The sequence below is a fragment of the Streptopelia decaocto genome (genome assembly GCF_964273445.1).
Source record: "Streptopelia decaocto genome assembly, chromosome: 16".
Classification (NCBI taxonomy): Eukaryota; Metazoa; Chordata; class Aves; order Columbiformes; family Columbidae; genus Streptopelia; species Streptopelia decaocto.
Genome location: NC_138671.1, coordinates 260,815 through 280,935, shown reverse-complemented (window position 1 = coordinate 280,935; position 20,121 = coordinate 260,815). Strand labels below are relative to the sequence as shown.

Genomic DNA, 20,121 nt, shown 5'->3' with positions numbered 1-20,121 from the left:
GAGCCGCCCGCCCCGCTCAGTCGTTCCTTCAGCCCCTGTCACAGCCACCGGGGCCTCGCCCGGTAGCGCACGGGCAGCCGGCTCCGGTGCCCCGGGCCCGCGGGCTCGTTGTGTCCGCAGGCTCCCGGTGCCCCGTGCCGAGTTCCCTTCGCGTTCGGGGCCGACGCTGAGTTTCTGTGGGGCTTCCACGAAGATGTCCCTCCCCACCCGCGTCTGCCGGCGCAGACAGGCAGGACCCTCCTCCCCTACTTCTACAGTAACGCAACCAAGAGTTTGGTTGTCGGAGTGGCAGTTAAGAAAAAAAGCAAAGAAAAAGTACATTTTTGTTTAAAAGTGAACACCAGAGCTGTATATGTGCTCAGTTGCTGTTTATCTCTTGAAGCGTGAGAAGGAACATATATTTGAGAATTTTTTTTCTGTGACCTCTACAGACTGCAGCTTTTTTGGTATGCAGAATGATTTCTTTTTAATGATTCTTTTCTGAGTTACCAGTTGTGCATTATTGAATCATGCTCTATGGCTTCTGGTCGGCCTTGTCTTGCTCAGTGCCTGGACTTGGCGTTGTTGCCGGTCTCTGAAGCAATCTGCAGGTGGCACAGGGTGGTTCCCGGTGCCTCCATGTGCTGTGTTCTTCCTCAGGTTCCAGAGGAGCGTGTTGGATCTCTCGTTGCAGTGGAGGTTTGCCAGACTGCCCAACAATGCCAAGCTGGAGATGGTGCCGGTCTCTGGGAGAGCGGGCACCGGCAGCACGGTACGTTCATTTCGCAGCGTGACCCGATTTGTTCCGTTCTCAGCCTTGCTGGGTCTGATCTGGTCAGGTCGAAGGAGCCGCAGAGGGTCAGGCATGGCCCGTGCGGAGTGGAGGAGGGACACACACAGGCTGGCTGAGGTGTGGTGCAGGATGCTCGCCTAGCAGCCTGCAGTCCTTGCCGTTGCGCCATGCCGCAGCTGGGGCGCTGTGCTGGAGGGCAGGCGGAGCGTCCGGGAGCCGGAAAGCTGCCAGTCACGGCTGTGTAAGAAGTGAAACATCACTGATGACTTTGATCAGCAATTGAGCTACCAACTCGGTTCCCTTTCCTGATTTCTGTTTCAGTTGCTGTTGTCTGCCTATGGATTTTGACTATAATTTCCAGTTCTTACAGGACTCTCTTCTTTCCCAGCATTGCTGTTCACGGTGTGTTACACAGCTCTGGAGTTTTTGTCACGTGTGCTGCGTTAGCAGTTCCTGAGTGCCCCTGTGTAGTACACTTTGCACCGGGCTTACAGATGCCCTGTTCCTTAGGAATTATTGTCACGTTTAGGAGATTTAAAAATCTTTTATGCACGTTGTAACAGCTAGAGGCATAGTTTTAAAAACAATGCATAGGTGTTAATGAGCATATACATTTTATGTGGCAAAAATGATGTATAATCTTATTTAGGTAGCCTGGAAATGAAAATTTGTATATCACTAACAGTCATCTCTCTCCTCACTGACTTCCCCATATGCACTTTCTCAATTTTTGTGAAAGTTTTGGGTCCGTTAGTGCTAATCTCTTGCTCTCCGTCTGCCAAGTTGTGTTAATGGTGTGTTGTTGTGGACAGTTGCCTGAGCTGCCACAAAGATAAACTGACACATGCATTGAAAAGTGAACTTCGTAGTGTGGGGAGGTTTGAGGGTCTCTGCTGTAGTTCGCTGTGGGTGTGCAGCCTGGTTATGGGGGTCACTGGTGCCCATGGTTTTTTCTGTAAAACCTCCATGTGCTTTGTTTTGGCACTAATGTTTTCTTCCTGACTTTGCGGTACAAAGAAATTTGTGCTCCAAATGACGTGTTTAGTTAAAAAAATACCGCAAACGGGTAGCATCTGCTTAACATTTTCAGTGAAAAAGGTTGTGATGGCGTGGAGTTTGTCTTACAGAGGAAGATGTTTCTGTTAAAACGGTAAAGTGTTGACTTTATCTGACGTTTGCATCCCGTTTGGGAGGGATTGTACTGAAGGTAAACAGGGATTGTATGTATTTTTTTTTCCCCAAGAAGATATTTGCAGCATATCAGAAAGGGTGAGAGGGACCATCAGAGAGGGGCTGTAACGCGGAATCACTACGTTAGATCACAAAAGAGAAGAGCTGATGGAAGTTCATGTTGTTCCTGATCAATTGTATTTCAACAGAAGAACCTACAGAAGTGAAGCTTCCCTTGCTCGTTGCTATTTTATGGAGTTGAGAAGATGTAGCAAATATGCTTGTGAAGGGCGCAGTCTAGGCAGAGTTGCTGTTCCATCACGAGAAACAGAGATCTCACTTGGAAGAATTTTACAGACAGTATAAGGAAATACTTTGTACAAAATACAATTGCCCAAAGTAATTCCCTGCCACAGGGAGTTAGCGTTGTGTTGCGGGAGTTTGGTCCAGCCGGGTAACTCCGTGTCCTGGGCCGCGGGCTGTCTGCGCGGGCCGGGCGCCGCGCCGGCGCTGCCGCTGGCCTGGCAGGTAACGCCGTGTCCTGGGCCGCGGGCTGTCTGCGCGGGCCGGGCGCCGCGCCGGCGCTGCCGCTGGCCTGGCAGGTAACGCCGTGTCCTGGGCCGCGGGCTGTCTGCGCGGGCCGGGCGCCTCGCCGGCGCTGCCGCTGGCCTGGCAGGTAACGCCGTGTCCTGGGCCGCGGGCTGTCTGCGCGGGCCGGGCGCCGCGCCGGGGCTGGCCTGGCAGGTAACGCCGTGTCCTGGGCCGCGGGCTGTCTGCGCGGGCCGGGCGCCGCGCCGGCGCTGCCGCTGGCCTGGCCTCGTCCCCTGGGCACGGCGGCAGGCCTGCTTCCCGGGGCTGCCCGGAACGGAACACCCGTTTTGATAAATCATGAGTTGTTCAGCAAATCTGGTGTTTTTAAAATAGAACATTTCACATGTAGAAATCATTGATTGCTGTAAGTCAGTTCTTCAGTGAAAAATGGAACAAATTCCCCTTGTGATGGCAGGTGATCTAGGGGTACCATCAGCACAGTTCTAGTGTCAGTGTTGTTAGCCTTTTGTTTGTATGTTTGTAAACTCAGAAGACAGTTGGCATTGGTCTGTTATTTCATATAGAGCCTGGGATTTTTAAAAATACTTTTCTAATTGACTGAATAGGACTTTCGTGACATGCTCAGCTTTGAACTGTTGCCCAAAAACTGATGCAACTGGTAGTTTGGATTTCTGGGCTGGATTCGTATAGAATGGTGATGTCAGCTGTCATCACCCTGCTGTAGCTGGGAGTCATCTGAGTCTTGTCTCCAGCACCAGAGGAACCGGGAGGTTGTGTTCGTGGTGGGATGAAATGGCTCCGTACTGTTGGCTGGTTCTTGATGCCGCTGTTTCCTTTGTGTAGAAGAGCTGCCGTCTCCAGCGGAGCAGCGTGTGCAGCCCTGCGGGGACCGGCGGGAGCCGAGGCAGATGACACACTGATTCCCCAGGAGATCGCGGTCGATTGCCAAAGTGCGCGGTGTCTGGTTCTCCCCACCTCTCTCGCACGCTCTCACAGAGCTCACTGAGGAAACTCAGAGTTCCGCATGTTGAGAAAGCAAGGTGAACAGTCTCTGAAAGGTGCAGATAGCGCCTGAAGTGCTCTGCTGTTCTTCATCTCCTGGTCAGCTGCTAGATCTTTCCCTTGGCACCATAAGGACTTTGAAGTTCTTCAGGGCTGTCCTCAGTGTGTCCATTTTAGGAATGCCTTGGATCTTTTTTTGGTTGTTATTTTTGTAGCAATCTCTGAAGAATATGTAGGATCTGCACGAATACCTGCTGATGAACGTACGTCCACATTCTGTGTTGGACAAGGTCTGCCAGGGCAGGCAGCTAGCTGTCCTTTGCCTTTTCCTGCAGGTGTTTGATAACTTGATAACTTAATGTCCAGAATTATTTTTGAGATTTGATTAATTTGATAAATTTGCTCTTAAATTGTATGTCGGAGTTTTGCGCTCAGGAAGCATTAGTGAGTTGCAAGTTACACATGTGATCTCTTTGGACTGACAGTAGTTGGTTAGGTCTCCAATAAGTCACTGATAGGTTTGCACAGTGTTTGTTGTTTCTCTGTGTGGATGTGCAAACATACTGTTTGTTCTGCCTCAGGGAAGTTGTTCTGTAAATCGATACTTAAGTCAGCAGAGCTCTGAGTTATAGTTTATGCAGCTGCATCAATCCCGTCTGGGTTAGTGGAATTCATTTTATATAGCTGTGAAGACCCTTGCTGTAAAGTTTCAGCTGGTGTAAGACAGAACATCTCGGTTGCTTGTGGTGACACGTTATGTGGGATGCTTGCATGGGCCTTTATCTGAACATGGTTCAGCTGAGGAAGCGGCAGGGAAGAGGAGCCCAGGAGAGCTGGTCCGTGCTCGAGGATCGCGTCCTCCGCGCTCGGGAACCGACCCTTCGGCGCGCGGGGAGCCGGGCGGGAGCGCCGGGGCGGCTGCGTGGCGGACAGGGACAGGAAGGAGGCGCACAGGGCGCGGGTGACCCGGCGGGATGGAGACACCTCGTCCGAGCGTCCGGGGTGGGGTTGGGAATTGATCCCAGCTGGAGCTGAATCTAGCCAGGGATGTCAAAGGCAACAAGAGGGTCTCTAAGTACATAGGTGACAAAAGGAACGTTGGGAAAAATGTGGGCCCATTGCCTAGGCAAGACGGGGCCCTCGGTTACGCAGGACATGGAAAAGGCTGAACGCCTTGTTTGCCTTGGTCTTCAGTAGCAAAATCAGCCTTTGGGAATCGCAGGGCCCAGAGGGCAGCAGGAGAGTTTGGGGCAAGGACCACGTACCCTTGGTGGGAGGTGAGCAGGTTGGGGAACTCTTGAGCAGACTGAACATGTGCAGGTCCACGGGCCCTGAGGGAGGCACGAGGGAGCTGTCAGCCCGCGCTGCAGGGCTGCTCCGACGGTCTTTGACCGATCGTGGCGGCTGGGAGAAGAACCTGAGGACTGGAGGAAAGTGGATGTCACCCCATCTTCAGGAAGGGCCAGGAGGATGCAGGGAGCTACAGGTGGATCAGTCTGGCTTCATCCCTGGGAAGCTGAGGGAGCAGCTCATCCTGGAAACGATTTCCAGGCACAGGAATGGCAGGAAGGTCATCAGGAGTAGCCAGCATGGATTCAACAAGGGGCCGTCGTGCTTGATAAGCTTCTGTGACAAAATGACAGGCCTGGTGGGTGAGGGGAGAGCAGCGGGCATTGTCTACCGGGACCTCGGTAGGATTATGACACTGTCACTCCTAAGGTTTTAATATATAATACTTGTATGCATAGCAGAATAGAACTATTCTAAATATTAACTTCTAAAATAAGAATTTGGATACTCTGCATTTTTAGCTAATGTAATCCCTTGCAGCAAGTGTTTAGAAGGAAGTTATGGTTTTTGGGGTAGAGAGATCATTGAAGTATTGAAAAAGTCACTGCGGAGAAAAAAGAGGAAAAAAAAAAAATTAATTAAGTGTATTTTCCCTGCAGGTTCGGATCGCATTACAATTAGACGATGGCTCCCGTTTACAGGACACCTTTTTCTGCCAGCAGACTTTGTGGGAACTTCTCAGCCATTTTGCAGAGATCAGGTGAGCAATGCAGTGAGGAAATACTTGTTTGGGTGGATCTCTGCATGCCAGAAATTAGTTGTTAGCAGTGATCCAGCTAGATCCTGCAGATTTGTGGCATTTGCGTTTATCTGATGTTGGTTTTTCCTTTAGAACAGAGATGTTTGCCTTTCCTTGCTTATTCGGGTTTGCTGCTCCATAATGGTCTGACTATTTTTTAATCCTGGAGTAGCACTCCTGGTTCAGGACACAAGCTGGTATCGACCCGCCAAGGCTGGGTGAGGCTGCAGCGCTGTGCCGCCGCGCCTGTCCTACACGGCGTGTTTGACGCCGGGTCGTGGCCCGAGCCGCGGGGCGGCCAGGTGACCTCCGTCGCGGTATCTCTGTGCTCGGGTTCTTAAGCGGGTTGCTGTTGCTCTTGAGGCTCGTGGGTGTGCAGGTTCTTCAGGGAGGACTGGAGCTCTCAGCAGGCCAATGGGGAATCTTCAAAGGGCTGATTAGATCCTGTTTAAATGGCAGAATTTATGGTCTTACCTTTACTGAATATATGCATGGGTCAGAAATCTTATTACAGTCCAGTCTTCATTCAGTGCTTTCTTTTGTCTTTAGTTTTGACTTAAAAATACCGTGTTGTTTTGAAACGTCAAGCTGATAAACTTTTCTTCAAGGACAGTTCCTTTATTTTTGCCACGGCCTGGAGCGGAAGCCGCGAAGCTGTGACAGCCGTTCTGTTCTGAACGGAATGTTCAGATTTCTGTTTTTTCTGTTGTAGTTGGATTTACTTTTCTCTTGCTAAAATGTCTTTTTTCAGGTCCTGTATTTCTAGCTTGTTCTTTCTCTTACATTACTCACCTTCTGCTAGTTGTACTGTTGCAGCTGAATCTCCTGCTCATCTGTACAGATGCTGTGCTATAGTATTGTGCAAATTGGAACCATTTTTTGTTAATTTCTCAACTAATTAATAGTGGTCTAAAGGGACATTGGCTCTCTGTGTCAAAGCTTGTGAAGTCTCAAAGGCTCTGGTGCTGGAAGTGAGTGGTCAGCAGCAGGGCTGATGCTGCAGTAGCATCAGGTAAGCTCAGCCTTTAGGCTACAGTCACAGGATACAAAATGATGGATTGTCACCTGGTAGAGGAGTTGTAGTGGCTGTTTGTGGGTATGTGCTAGTACTAGACTGACATGTACTAGCATAAATTACTGTAACTGAAGGTTGAAGCTGCTTGTTCTCCGCCGCGGCTGAAGCGGTGTCCTGGCCTGGCGTTACCTGGTCGAGGCTGCGCGGTGAGCTGTGTCTGGAACGGCTCCAGAGCTGTTTCCAGGTGAAGGAGCTGGTCCTTCAGCCTCCCAGTGCTGCGCTGTTCGTTTCTGCCAGCTCAGCGCAGCGCAGCTCCCTGCTGGCCCGTGACGAGCCAGAGCAGCGACCAGTGCTGGCCCAAGGGAGGGAGTTTGGGTTGGCGGCATCTCTGTGCAGCAGCAGGGACGGAACCGTCAGTGCCCTCGTGTCCAGCTCCCCTCACGTCGCTTGTGCAGCTTTGTGAGGACTTGGCTTATGTAGCCGATTCAGCTTAAAATTACTATTTTGCCAACAATAACCTTGCAGGTAGGGAAGTTTCCGAACCCGGTGAAGGGTTGTCTTTCACAGGCAGTTGTGAGCAGAAGTGTAGCGTGTCTGGAAACAAGGGTCCGAAGGAGGAAGCCGCAGGTGGGTAGGAAGGGTGTAAGGCAGTTTTTCTACTCAGCGTTTTGGATCCTCAAGCCGTACATGGTGCCTCACTATGTACTGGGTCCCTCTGGGAGGAGAAGAGTGCCCGTTGCAGTCTGGGAACTGCTGGGCTGGTGGGAGTGGTAATTATGGACAGTGACAAATAGCCTTTATGTGGCTTTCTTGCACATTGGATAGTTATTTCTTTGGTTTAAATTTTTAGCTTTTTATATAATTTTGCTCCTTTGGAGTGGTTTTATTTGTTACAGGTTATTGTAATACTAATAGTGTCCATGCTGCTCTTTTTAATATCCTGACTGCTACAGTGTGCTAAGCATTATTAATGTCAGTTCATAAGACACAGCTGTTCTTTTCTGCCCTCTGGAAGCTGAACTCAAAGGTTTGGATGGACTTTTGCAAAGCTCTGGTTGAGTTCAACAAGCAGCAAACACGCAGTGTGTGACAATCCCAGAAGAAGCTGAATCTATAGCTGTCCATATAGACTTCGTGGACTGTGCCGCTTTCAGCGTGTATTGACTCAGTTGACCAACTAGTCAGGTAGTTGTTGACGTTGCTGAATCCTTCCTTTGACTTTCCAACGGGAGATGGTTTCCTGGAATGCTCAGCTGCCCTGAGTGCGTGAGGGGAAGTATTCTAAATCCACTGGAATTTCCCCCGGGTTTCCAGCATCCATCGTGGCTAATTGGGGCTGAAGAAGGTCTGGAAGCTATTGTAAGGCTGCTCCTCCTCTCAGCGTGCGGCAGCCCTTGCACAAGATGTTTACAGGCCCTGTCAGATCACTACATGAAGGAATCTAATCTGCTTGCCGTTCCCCTTCTGAGGAACAGCACATCAAAGAAATGACAGTGTGTTTGATGTGTGTGCTTGCCGCAGTGAATGCATGTCATGGATTAACAGCTGGAGGAGGAGCGTGCCGGCTTCCAGGGGTTAGGCAGAAATAAGTCCCTGGGCGCTCTCTGCCCGGAGCCCGTCCCGCAGGGCTGTCGGGCGCAGGCACGTCCGGCCCAGCCGGAGCTGCTGCCTCTCCGTGCCGCCCTCCCGGCGCAGCCTCAGCCGCGCTGCGGCTGTTCCACGCAGAAGTGACTGCAGTCTGGACACCTGAAGGCAGTTTTGACAATGGCTATGACTCTGCTACCTTTGTGGTATCATTCATTAAGTTCAGATATTTTCTATACGTTTTAGAAGGTTCTTCAATCCGGAGAATTGCTTGAATTGACAAAGCAGTTTTGTAAAGATGAATGAAACCAGGTTGTGTAAGTCAGACTGGTTTCCTCTGCTGTGGGTCTGTGTGTTACGTTGTGCCTTGGCTTCTCCTGAATGGTGATTATCCGCCTTTCCTGACCGACAGCTTCAGGTTCAAGCTTTTGTTCCTCTGGGCTGTTTCGTCTGTCTTTTCTGTGATTCTGTGCTGTTTCCTCCATGTTTGGCAGTGCTGCATCTTTAGTGCACTTTTGTCCAGGATTGCTGTAGGATAGAGCTGGTCCTTCTCGGAAGCACAGCTGTTGTAAACGAGGCAGGGGTGTCTCGCTGGTGTTGGCCTTAGGAACTGACTGGGCTATTGCTGGGAAAGGAGTGAGGGAGGTTGGAGCCTGGGTCTGGGATCACAAGATGATGCTCATTCTGTGTTACGAACTTAATCTCTCTGTTCCTGCAGAGCATTGTGTGCGACTTTCTGTCCTTGACAGGGGACAACTGATTACAGAGCTGCAACTGACGACAGACCTATTCTAGTGTTGTTTTGGTTGTTCATCTTGAGTATGGAAGTTAACTGTGTTTCATAATCTGAACTTGAATGTAATAGTTTGGATGCTCGGGGGGTGTCTGTTGCTTTCCGCAGAACAGGATTTAGCGAGCGCCTGGAAGAAGTCCTGAAGGAACGGTACCTCAGGACTGCCAGCCCCTGGGGGTCTGTTGCAGCTGGTCTGGAAGTAGATCTCAGCCCCTCACTTCCTAAACCAGACCTGACCCTCAGGACTGGTTTTACAGGTTGCTCTGGGTTTGCTAACTCCAGTGGAGCTTCCCAGTTTCATTGTGACTCACCTTGTCCCATATCACCATGCTGTTGCCAGCTTTATTTAAAAAGGCTTTAGTTTCAACCTTTATATCAAGGTGGGAGATAGACTGCTACAATTAAACCACTTGGAAGTCTCAGTTCTGGTCTGTGCTTAAAGGGTTTGCTCCCCCACATCCTGGAGCTCTTTGATGTACTCTCGCTCTTGAGGATGACCCAAGGATGGGGATCTTGATTTTCCAGGTGGATCTCTCAATCCTGAGTGACTTCTGGTTCCAGCTATTTCATTGAAGCTGAGTTTTGAGCCTAAATGTACACATCCTTGATGAATTTTCCTGGAACTTTAAGACTATTTCCTTTCATTTTCTACTCTGAGTTCCTGCTTAAATTTTGTGACACTTGGACACCAAGTTGAATGTTTTGTGAATGTATTTAGGAGAATTTGTGGCTGTGACTGCCACTGCAGAATTTCAGACAATGCACAGAAATGATTGAAGTAGAAATATCTTCCTGAAACTTCTAATTTCCAGCAAAAAATAGTGGACTTTCTTCCAGGCTGCCAGGGTCCCGCAGGTTTGTTTATCGTGCGAGGTTCATTGGAGGGGCCGCGGGATGTGTTGCCCGCGGTGCTGTCGGGTGTCTCATGGGCTGGTTTGCAGAGGTGGTTTCTCGTCAAGTCACCCAAGGTGACGGGCGATTGTTTCCTGGTGGGGTGAGGCGGGGAGGAGCCGTTTCCCCCCAGACTGGGCTGCAGAGAGCACTCAGACCAAGGGAGTTTCCCATGAGGAAGAACTTCAGCTGCTTTGCTTTTGACGACAAAACAGCTGTTGCTGCTGGTTCGTACAGCTTGTTACCGCGGGATGTCCCGGTGCAGCAACGACAGCGAGCTCAGGGCAGAACATGCTAACGAGAGCTGCCGGAGCATTCTGGAGCAGGATAAATCTCATCAGCTTTCATTGTGTTCATGGGAATATCTTGGTTCAACTTTCTCACCTTTTGTTTTGGAGTTTCCCCTGCTACATTGGCTTCGTTTTGGCCCTGGTCTCCAGAATCTGAAAGTTTCTGCTGTTTCTTCCTTTCCTTTTTTTAATTTGGCTGATACTGAGACAGGTGAATTCTTTGTCCTCAGATTATTTGCTTTAGAGCAGTATTTAATTCTGTTTGTTGCCATGCATACATGGAAAGAAAGTGACCAGTCCCCAGGGGAAGTACAGTCCAAACTGTAATAAACTATTTGATTTAGATAAGGGATTGAAAGGAGTGGGTATCATTAAGTCACGTTCCAGGCACGTGGGGAACAATGTACTCAAATTTATCGAGGAAGCTCAACTCGTTTCACAAGTAACTTTAATGAATTCTCCTCTGTTTTTAAACTTTGGGGCCCGTGTTTAAGGAACAGTGAACGCGTTGCAGCGGATTCCGTCCCTGGTGTCTAACGCTGGTTCTGTAACTGCGGTGGCTGTTGCTGGAGGAAGGCGCGGGGGTCTGCGGGGTAACCTCACTTCGTGCTGCTGCTCGGCGCTGGCTGTGGAGGGGCGGACTGTTCTACAGATGCTGCAGTGTTTTGCTCTTTATTGCAGGCAGTTTATGGAACAGCACGGCGAATTCTCTCCGGTCTGTGTTTACATGCGAGATGAGGTAAGTCAGCAAGTCCTCTTAACTGTCGTTTTTCCTTCTGTCCCAAAAAAATAAGAAAAACTCAGCTCTGTTTTCCAACCTGGAAAGTGTTTCTTTTGAACTTTCTTGAGAGGGGAAGTAGAAAAATGTTGGTCTTTTCAAAGGATGACGTGTCTGCATGGAAAAAAGCTCTTTTGGAACGTAACCCTGGGCCGGTTAGGCCTCTGAGTCCATAAAGTGAGCTCAATGATCTGTTTGTGTTTTTCTTTCCAACTTCTTTTAAAGCCAGAGTCAAAACAGTGGTTTCATTTTAATAAATATTTGCTTTTCTCTGTGTTTTGATCTTTCGCTATTAATGTTTTGTTTAATATTTTGTATGTGCGTATTACGGAATTTGCTCTCCCGGGCTGTCCCCTTCGCTTCCCACTGACCTCTGTGGACAGATCGTCTTTATCCCGCAGGGTCACTGCGAGCGGACGGGAGGCGTGCGTGATGGGGGTGACGGGCTTTCAGCTCCGAGATGTTGCCTGTGGTTTCGCTCTGACACAAACATAATGCTTTGCTGAGGTTAAATCCGATCTGGGGGCAATATCTGTAGGTCATCCTCCCTTGAGATCATTTAATAAGTTAATTTGTAAAGCAGTACAGGTGAATAGAGGTGGGTCCAGGTCTCATTTCCAGCTGCAGAGGGCTTGTGTTTTGAGCTGTTTCTGGTGCTGTGTGGTGTTTGTTTTGATCTGCTTCTTTGCAGACAGAGCACTTCAAATGCTCTGCAGGAGGCAGTTGCCATAATTACTTTGCTCTGTTTTCGTTGCAGATATCAGGAAAAGCTGCCCTGGAGAAGACGACGCTGAGGTCGCTTGGCCTGACCGGAGGCAGTGCCATCATCAGGTTGGGAGCAGCGAACTTTGGACTCTTGTTTTTCCTTTCCACTCCGGCAGTGAATTTGTTTTGTTTCAAATACCAAAAAATAAGGCACGAAAAAAGTTCAAAAAGGCAAAGATTGCAGCACACAGTAATTATTGCATTTGCCTGTTTATCTGAAACTGCTGCCCAGATGTGCTTCCCACAGCTGCAGCTGCTGGCACTGGCCACTCATGTGCAGATTAAAGGGGCTTGTTTGCTTCTTTCTTTCTTTTCTTTTTTTTTTTAATTCTCCCATGAGCGAAACAGACAATTCAAAAGTAAGAGTCGGTGTGGACAATCACCTCCTGCTTCGTTCTTCCCTGCTTTGCATTTCGGGCATTAAGTGCCTGCTGCCTGCTCAGAGGGCGAGGTGGGGACGGTGGTGCCCACTCCGTGACCGCGGCCGGCTCTGCAGCTGGCTCCGAGACCCGTGGCCGGCTCCATGGCTCGCTCCGTGACCAGCTCCGCGGCTGGCTCCAAGACCCGCGGCCGGCTCCACAGCCGGCTCCGCGGCAGGCTCCGTGACCATGGCCAGCTCCACAGCCGGCTCTGCGGCAGGCTCCGTGACTGTGGCCGGCTCCAGAGCCAGCTCCACGGCTGGCTCCGTGACAACGGCTGGCTCCGTGCAGGGCGCGCGGGGGACTCAGAGCTGTGCTCTGCAGCTGCCTGCTGGTTTCTGCTGGACGGCAGTTTTCTTCGTAGGAAGCGAGTAGTTCCTGTTCGATGTGTTTGCACAGACACCTGACCCCCACCCTTAACTTCAGAGCAACTGGAGTGTCTGGAAGAAGCAAATAATCAAATTAGGGGTATATTTGAGTGTCGCTGTCTTCTTTGTGTCATGGTCACATTGAAAATGGGGAGGGCAGTGCTGTTAGGGTAACTAACTTTGGTTTTATCTCTTCTGCTGTCTTCTCCCAGAGTCGTCATGAAGAAATGCCCTTCTCCCGGCGGGGAGGAGGCCGCGGGTGCCGCGGAGCAGCGCGACGAGCCGGCGGCGAGGCCGGGCCCCGCCGAAGGAGCTGCGGATGTGCCTCTGCCTCCAGCAAACGCGTTCCCGCAGGACTCGGGGCACGGGGATCTGGCCGTGTCTTTAAACAGCTGCACAGAGGAGCAAGACTTGGCTAAAAAATCCCATGGCAGCTTGGAGGAACTGCGGCCTTCCTCACAGCTGGAGTCTGCCCCGTTCATCCCCTTCTCTGGAGACGGGCAGCGTCTGGGGAACTCTGCTGTAGCTGATGGGTTAGATACGCCATCGTCAAAGCTGCCAACAACTTTCTCCAGCCCTGCAGGCCCTTCTAAGCCAAAGAAGTCTAAGAACAGCCAAGAACTGCAAAAGGAGCAAGAACAGGTAAGGGAAAGTCTGTTTGCAATGAGGGCTTTTTTTATCCTGACTCGCCTGAGGCTGAGTTCCTACAAGGAAAAAGATGTTTCCATATTGAAGACTTTTCCCCCATAACGTAGGGTCAGGTGCCTTAGGGACCTGCAGCTCTGCCAAGAGTTCCGTGAGGAAGTATTGCGTTTTGGACAGTTTACTACGGGAAATATGAAGGATGGGAGTTAAAGAATTTGCTGTCCAGAGGCAAGCAACGCTTTGAACGCTGGGGCGTCCTTGGTGGGTGGTTCCGATGGGGGCAGCACAGCTGCATTAAAACCACAGTCCAGGAGCACCTCAGACTCTGTGCAGATTCATTTAACAAGTGCCCACTTTGTCACCTCAGCCCCGGGTGCTTATCAGTCTCCTAAATATTGCTGTCTGCTGGGTAGTTTTGCTAAAGATGAGTGGAGATTGGTTTGATATTTGAAAAAAACAAAAACAACAGAAAAAAGTGGTCTGGACCTGGGAATCTTAATGTTCGCAGTGTTGCAGGTGAAGCAGAAACCTGTCCTTTTCCTTCTTTATTTCTGCTTGCATAAAAAAAGTGTTTTCTGTCTTAGTGTAAAATATCCTGCTTTTAAAATGAAGTCTGTGTCTCTCAGACCCTTGTCCAAGAAAGACAAATTGCACATCTGTCTTCATTGTTGGTGTCTCTGTAGTAAAACTGTACTGGTTAAAATGCAAAATGCCTTACAGAGCCGCAGTACCGCACCGGGCCGGCCTTTGAACGCTGTGCACTTTCTGCAGGGTAGCTGCATGGAATCACACACCTTCAGCAAGGCTTGTATGGCTGGCAAGCCGTGTCAAATGAAGCACGGGGGCATTGCATTCGTAGCTTAGTCCATATCATTGTGCGTTGGGAGCTTCAGGTCTGGGGTTCTCTGTGGCCGCTCCTTGCCTCGCCCGTCCCCGCTCACGTCGTCACTCGCGCTGCTTTGGCGTTCAGAGCTCCCTGTGGCTGCGCCGTTGCGTGACCGCGGCTCTGAGCAGTGGAAGCCGTGGGTGGCGACAGGGCTGCCTGGAAAGGGTCAGCAGCAGCTTGATCCAGAAGGAATTCAGCAAGACTGTGTGTATGCTCTCATGGTGATGTAGAGGTTCTACCTTGGTTGACTTCTCTGTGGTTGCAGTTCATTCTTGGTGAGTTTCTGAATTGTTTAGGAGGAGAATCCAGACCTGGAAGTGCTCTGGAGCAGTTACAAATGCAGCAGAAAGAGGCCTTGCCAACCCAGTGGTGAATGTTTTAGTATATTAGAAACATGTTTGGGTCCATCTAATCATTGTTATTTAGCCTTTTGGAACAGACCCTGCGTGTGGAGAACTGAAGAGCAGGCCAGGTGATCTGTGCAGTCTAATGTGTTATTTCAATCACCCTCTCACCTATGAGGAGTTCGGAAAGGAGTTTCAGTTGTGTCTGAAAAGGAAGGAAGAAGCGCGAGGTTTGCAGTGGTTTTCTTCACCACTTCTCTGTGTGCTGGCTGAGGAGACAGAACTCATTTTATCACTTCATGGGCTACAGCTCAGCGTGGAGCCGTGCCGCTGGGACTCGGCATGGAGCCGTGCCGCTGGGCCCAGCTGGGACTCGGCATGGAGCCGTGCCGCTGGGCCTGGCATGGAGCCGTGCCGCTGGGCCTGGCATGGAGCCGTGCCGCTGGGCCTGGCATGGAGCCGTGCCGCTGGGACTCGGCATGGAGCCGTGCCGCTGGGCCCGGCTGGGGCTCGGCATGGAGCCGTGCCGCTGGGCCCGGCTGGGGCTCGGCATGGAGCCGTGCCGCTGGGCCCGGCTGGGGCTCGGCGTGGAGCCGTGCCGCTGGGCCCGGCTGGGACTCGGCGTGGAGCCGTGCCGCTGGGCCCGGCTGGGACTCGGCGTGGAGCCGTGCCGCTGGGCCTGGCATGGAGCCGTGCCGCTGGGCCTGGCATGGAGCCGTGCCGCTGGGCCCGGCTGGGGCTCGGCATGGAGCCGTGCCGCTGGGACTCGGCATGGAGCCGTGCCGCTGGGCCCGGCTGGGACTCGGCGTGGAGCCGTGCCGCTGGGCCCGGCTGGGACTCGGCGTGGAGCCGTGCCGCTGGGCCTGGCGTGGAGCCGTGCCGCTGGGCCTGGCGTGGAGCCGTGCCGCTGGGCCCGGCTGGGCCTGGCGTGGAGCCGTGCCGCTGGGCCCGGCTGGGGCGCGGGGCCCGGGGACTGGTGGCTGTGTGTTGTCCTCAGAGCCGCAGTCCAGCTCAAACCGCGCGGCGGCACTTCTGGAGCCAGCGCTCAGCTCTGGGAGCAGCTGCAGATTCTGTTGGGGGGGTTCTGCCCTTGTGTTAAACAGCATGTGATTCTGACTGCTGCTTTCAAGCCCTTTGATCTCCGCTGCTTTTGCTGCTGATTGATTACACTTTGTTCCCTCCTCCATTCCTGCCATCCTCCGCTCTCGAGCTCCCAGCAGCAACAGCAGAGCAGCCACATGGCATCTGCTTTTTGTCCCTTTTCAGAACCAAGGAAAAAAACCCCTCAAAACAAAACAAATTATTTTTAAACTTCAAAGGTCCATTTTTGTAAAAGAATCTTCCCATTAATGCTTTGCCTGTGTGTGGTTTTTGAAGCTGAAGAGAGGGGCTGGATAAAATCTGTGCCGGCGTCCCTTCCTTTCTTGGGCTAAAGATGGTTTACAGACAGCTGCACGCTGACTTTGATGTCAGAACATTAATTATTAGAAGGTAACGTTACACCAGATTCCCAGGAGATTAGAGGTCCCCGAGGTGCTGGGTGGAGCTGGGTCTCCAGGGAGGGTTCTCTGCTGTGGAGAGCACAACAGCCGCTGCTTCACCTACAATGAAACAAGTTTTCCTCAGCGTACCTGCCCGCCTCAGGCTGGGCTGGTGAGCAGCGCTGAAGTGCTCGTTAGAGCCAGTGCTAAAGGGGGAGTGTAGGATTTGCTAATGCAGACAGTGGGATTCTCTCCATCATATCCTGGCACCCTTCACAGTACAGGGGGGTCAGGGCTGCCGTGCAGTGGGGGGGGTCAGGGCTGCCGTGCAGTGGGGGGGTCAGGGCTGCCGTGCAGTGGGGGGGGTCAGGGCTGCCGTGCAGTGGGGGGGTCAGGGCTGCCGTGCAGTGGGGGGGGTCAGGGCTGCCCTGCAGTGGGGGGGGTCAGGGCTGCCGTGCGGTGGGGGGGGTCAGGGCTGCCGTGCAGTGGGGGGGTCAGGGCTGCCGTGCAGTGGGGGGGGTCAGGGCTGCCGTGCGGTGGGGGGGTCAGGGCTGCCGTGCAGTGGCCCCTTTCCCGGGATGGCTCCTGCAGCGCTGGGCATTCTGAGCCCCATGAAAGCTGCAATCAGGCTCTTTCACCCGCTAGTTAGAGCTGACCCCGCTCAACTTTCTAAAAGCAGCCAAGGGTCCCACCCACACAACCTCGCTCTTTTAATTTCTTAAATTACCCTTTAGTACCCACAAGCAGAGTGAACGTTGCCTTGTAATTTGTGTTGTCGTTGTTGACAATTGAGGGAGACTCCTGTTCCCAAGGGGCATGTGCCTGATGAGCAGTAGAATGGATGGAGAACATGGGGGCATTAATTAGGATTGGAAGAATGTATGGGGGAATAAGGGGAGGAGAAGTGGGCATTGGTTTTGCTCACAGAGCCCAGAGCTGTGTTAGGCTGGCGCTGGCTGTAGCCTGCAGTACACTATTGCGTTTGCTTTCAGGCTTTGTGCATTGAAACATTTCTCTGATTTAAAAGTTTGAGTTGCTCAAGAGCCAATAGGTGTAACTTCCTCTTGTATATTTGACGCCGGTCAATGAGTTTGCAAATACTGTCCTTGTACTTTTTCAGGAGCGTCATAGCAAGGCAATGCGTTTAAAACTTATGGAAGCTCATTTTTGTTCTGCAGCTTGTGGAACGAGAGCCGCTGGTGTGTCACCCTGATCTACTGGAACCGCTTCCTGCTGGCCCAGAAGAGCTTCCTGACGAGTTTTTTGAAGTCACGGTGGACGACGTACGGAAGCGTTTGGCACAGCTGCAGAGCGAGAGGCAAGTTCTGCTGGTGACCGAGGTTGCTCCATCTCCTTTTGTTGAGCAGAGTGACACTGCGCACCCAGAGCTGGCTGCGATCTCTGGGTGAAGGGTTGTACGTAAGTTACTGGGTGTGCAATTAGTAAATTAATGATCAGCACTAGAAGTCTCTGCCCTTTATGCCATTGGAGTTGAAGGGCGATGTCCTGTTTCTGTGACAGAACCTGTGTTTTTGTGTGAACCGGTTGAGCGTTTGTGCATGGATAACTGGTTCACGTGCATGTTGAAAATTTCGTCATGAAGTGTCTGCGGTGCCTGCGTGGTGACAAGTTTATTGAGAACTGCAAGCTAACCAGGGATGGGCCCTCACTGAGAAAGGATTCAGGGAAAGATTTCTTCCAGTGTTTTGCATTTCAGGGAGGTATTTGAAGCCACTTAACACCCCACCTCGCTCCCTCCCGCTATCTGACTTCACATTGACTAGTAGGAATTAAGTGGATAGAATTTGAAACTTGTGATGGACAAATGAATAGAATCATAGAATGGTTTGGGTTGGAAGGGACCTTAAAGATCATGTGTTTTCACCCCCTGCCGTGGGCAGGGACACGTCCCACCAGCCCGGGTCGCTCCAGGCGCGTCCAGCCCGACCCTGGACCCCCCGAGCCGCCCGGGCAGCGGCGCCGCGCCCGGCGCGGGGAGGACGCGGCGTCCAGCCTCGCGCCGGGAGCTCCCGCCAGCGCCAGCCGGTGCCGTTTTCGGCCAGTAAGAAACACCCTGTATTTTAAGCGACAGAATTAACCTCTTATTAGACCTCATCAGAAAAGACAAACGCTGAGACATTACTGAAAGAGAAAGAAAGCAAAATCGAACTTAGCTGGAAAGCAAGACATGATGATGTTTGGAACACATAAAGAGTGTGAAGAAGCGTAGGAAACTGGACTAACTATGCACCTTGCTGTTCAAGTAGCTTGCTGTCAAATAGTCATGATTTTACTGTACTCTTAGCCTCCCTATTATAACAGCATTTTGCTGTCTATATGTTCCTTAAATAAAATAGTTTCATGACTGTATTTAGTTTCAAGTGGATCACAGCATGCCTTTAAACATGACAAGCGTTCTCCAAGCCTGGGGACAGCCTGCTTTACACTAACCAAGTCTGAGCTGAACTTTTTACTTAGAAGTGATATTTTTTTTTACCCACAGGCCACTGAAATCCACATGAGTACACAGACTGGCCTGAAAATTACTCTGCCGCTTGTGGCTCTGGAGTATTTAGTGGTACAGATGCAGGATCATTCGGTTGGGGGTTACTGGAATACAGCCCCCTCAAAAAAAAGACCTAATATCCAAATTTGCTGATGCTTGTAATCGCTTTTGCCCTCACAGCCAGGGATAAAAATAAAGGCACGTTACACGTGGAAGTGGCACCAGTTGGCTTCTGATCTCAGCTGGTGAATCGTAACAGAAAGTAGCTACATACAATGCAATACTTTAAATGCAATTAGAATTCAATTCCAGCTCGGTGAAGAGCTGAGTGTTGGTACAAAAGGAGGAGGGGAGCGGGTTGTTTGGTGTTTGCTCTTCAGATTGGGAGGCGGCGCTTTCGGAGCGTCTCGGAACGTGGTGTGAGGCCTCTGGTTTCCTCCAGAGCTGTTCTGAGACGCCTTGCTGATTCTTAGAAAGACGTCCTATGAGCTGTATAGGCTGCACCACAATCTAGCCTAGTAAGCTGGTTATTCAGAACTAAGTACAAACAAGGAAAAAGGGCTAAAGCTGGACATGGGATCTGTTGGGTCTAAGCTTATTTATTTACTTACTGGAAAATACGTAATTGTTTTCTTGAGTTTGTTTCATCTCAAATACAGGTAGGTTTTTTTGCACCCGCTACTCCTAAAACACCACTCTACGGAGCCAGTTCTTGGATGATCTGAAACCTCTCGTTTTTGTTTTCCTTCCTTGTTGCTAATTAATACCCATTAATTTATTGTGCCCATATTGTTTTTCCGCTTCAGTAGCTCTTCGCCCTCCCTGGAGTAATTGCATCCAACTTTACTCCCTGTTTTATTGGATTAATAAGTCCATCTTTTCTTGAGTAGTTTAAGCGAACATTCCCCTGCTCTTCTTCGTATATATTCTGGCATCTGCTGTAGTGAACTTGGTTTTAAACTTGTACAAGAGAAGTAATTTTATACAGTATTGTTGCTGATGCTCAGTAGCTCCATATATGAGACTTTGGGGCAGGAACCCCAGGAGGTGGGGAGAATGCTGTGAGGGACACGTGGAACAGCTGAGCAGTTCTCATCACTCCCGCTCGGGCCTTTCACTTTCTAAATAAAATAAAAATACATCTTAAAATGGCAAAGTGACAGCTTCTCTTTTTCCCGGGTATCTAGGAAGCGCCTGGAAGAAGCTCCACTGATGACAAAGTCCTGGAGGGAGGCTCAGCTGAAGGAGAAGTTGGAGCGTTACCCAAAGGTAGCCCTTGTTCCCCTTGGTCCTTCCCAGTCCCTCTTCGGGTCCAGCCTCGGGGCTTGAGTAGCTTTGGGAACCAGTTGTGATCAACAGGATCTCGAGCTCCTTTCAGGAACACTTTTCAAATTCTTCTCCCTGTTAATTTGTGGAAATAGCCTAACAGTCGTGCCGTGTAAAACCAGCTGTCCTGTGATGATGCGGCTGAGCGGCAGGCAATATAGCTGCTTTTATTTTGTCCTAGATGTTTCAAAACCCTGATGGTGCGCACACAGCAGTTCATATGACTGAGCTTTCCTATCTGCCTCTCCTCTGCAGACTCTTACATTTTGATCGTATCGCATTACAAGTTACGTGATAAGGTGTCACATATTGGAGATATCTTACTCTGTAAATACGATCTGAATTCAGTTTTTGTCTTAGGTGATTTATTGGGGAAAAAAAAAAAAAGATACTAAGTTCCCAAGTGAAGTGCTTTCTGAGTAATGCTGCAATAGAGCGGTGTGAG

The 20,121-nt window shown here is 50.8% G+C and overlaps 1 protein-coding gene across 4 annotated transcripts in view; it reads left to right on the top strand.

Annotated features, from left to right (window-relative positions):
- ASPSCR1 (ASPSCR1 tether for SLC2A4, UBX domain containing) overlaps positions 1 to 20,121 on the top strand; it is a 35,996-nt gene that overhangs the window by 898 nt on the left and 14,977 nt on the right. For 3 of the 4 annotated variants that reach the window (XM_082066890.1, XM_082066887.1, XM_082066889.1), the window contains exons 3-9: positions 640 to 751; positions 5,446 to 5,546; positions 10,840 to 10,897; positions 11,694 to 11,767; positions 12,701 to 13,130; positions 17,023 to 17,162; positions 19,538 to 19,619. In XM_082066890.1, coding sequence (XP_081923016.1) covers positions 713 to 751; positions 5,446 to 5,546; positions 10,840 to 10,897; positions 11,694 to 11,767; positions 12,701 to 13,130; positions 17,023 to 17,162; positions 19,538 to 19,619 — 924 coding nt within the window. In that variant the 5' untranslated portion in view covers positions 640 to 712. Of the gene's footprint in view, positions 1 to 639; positions 752 to 5,445; positions 5,547 to 10,839; positions 10,898 to 11,693; positions 11,768 to 12,700; positions 13,131 to 17,022; positions 17,167 to 19,537; positions 19,620 to 20,121 lie in introns of all 4 variants that reach the window. The other variant, XM_082066888.1, reaches the window with a different exon arrangement.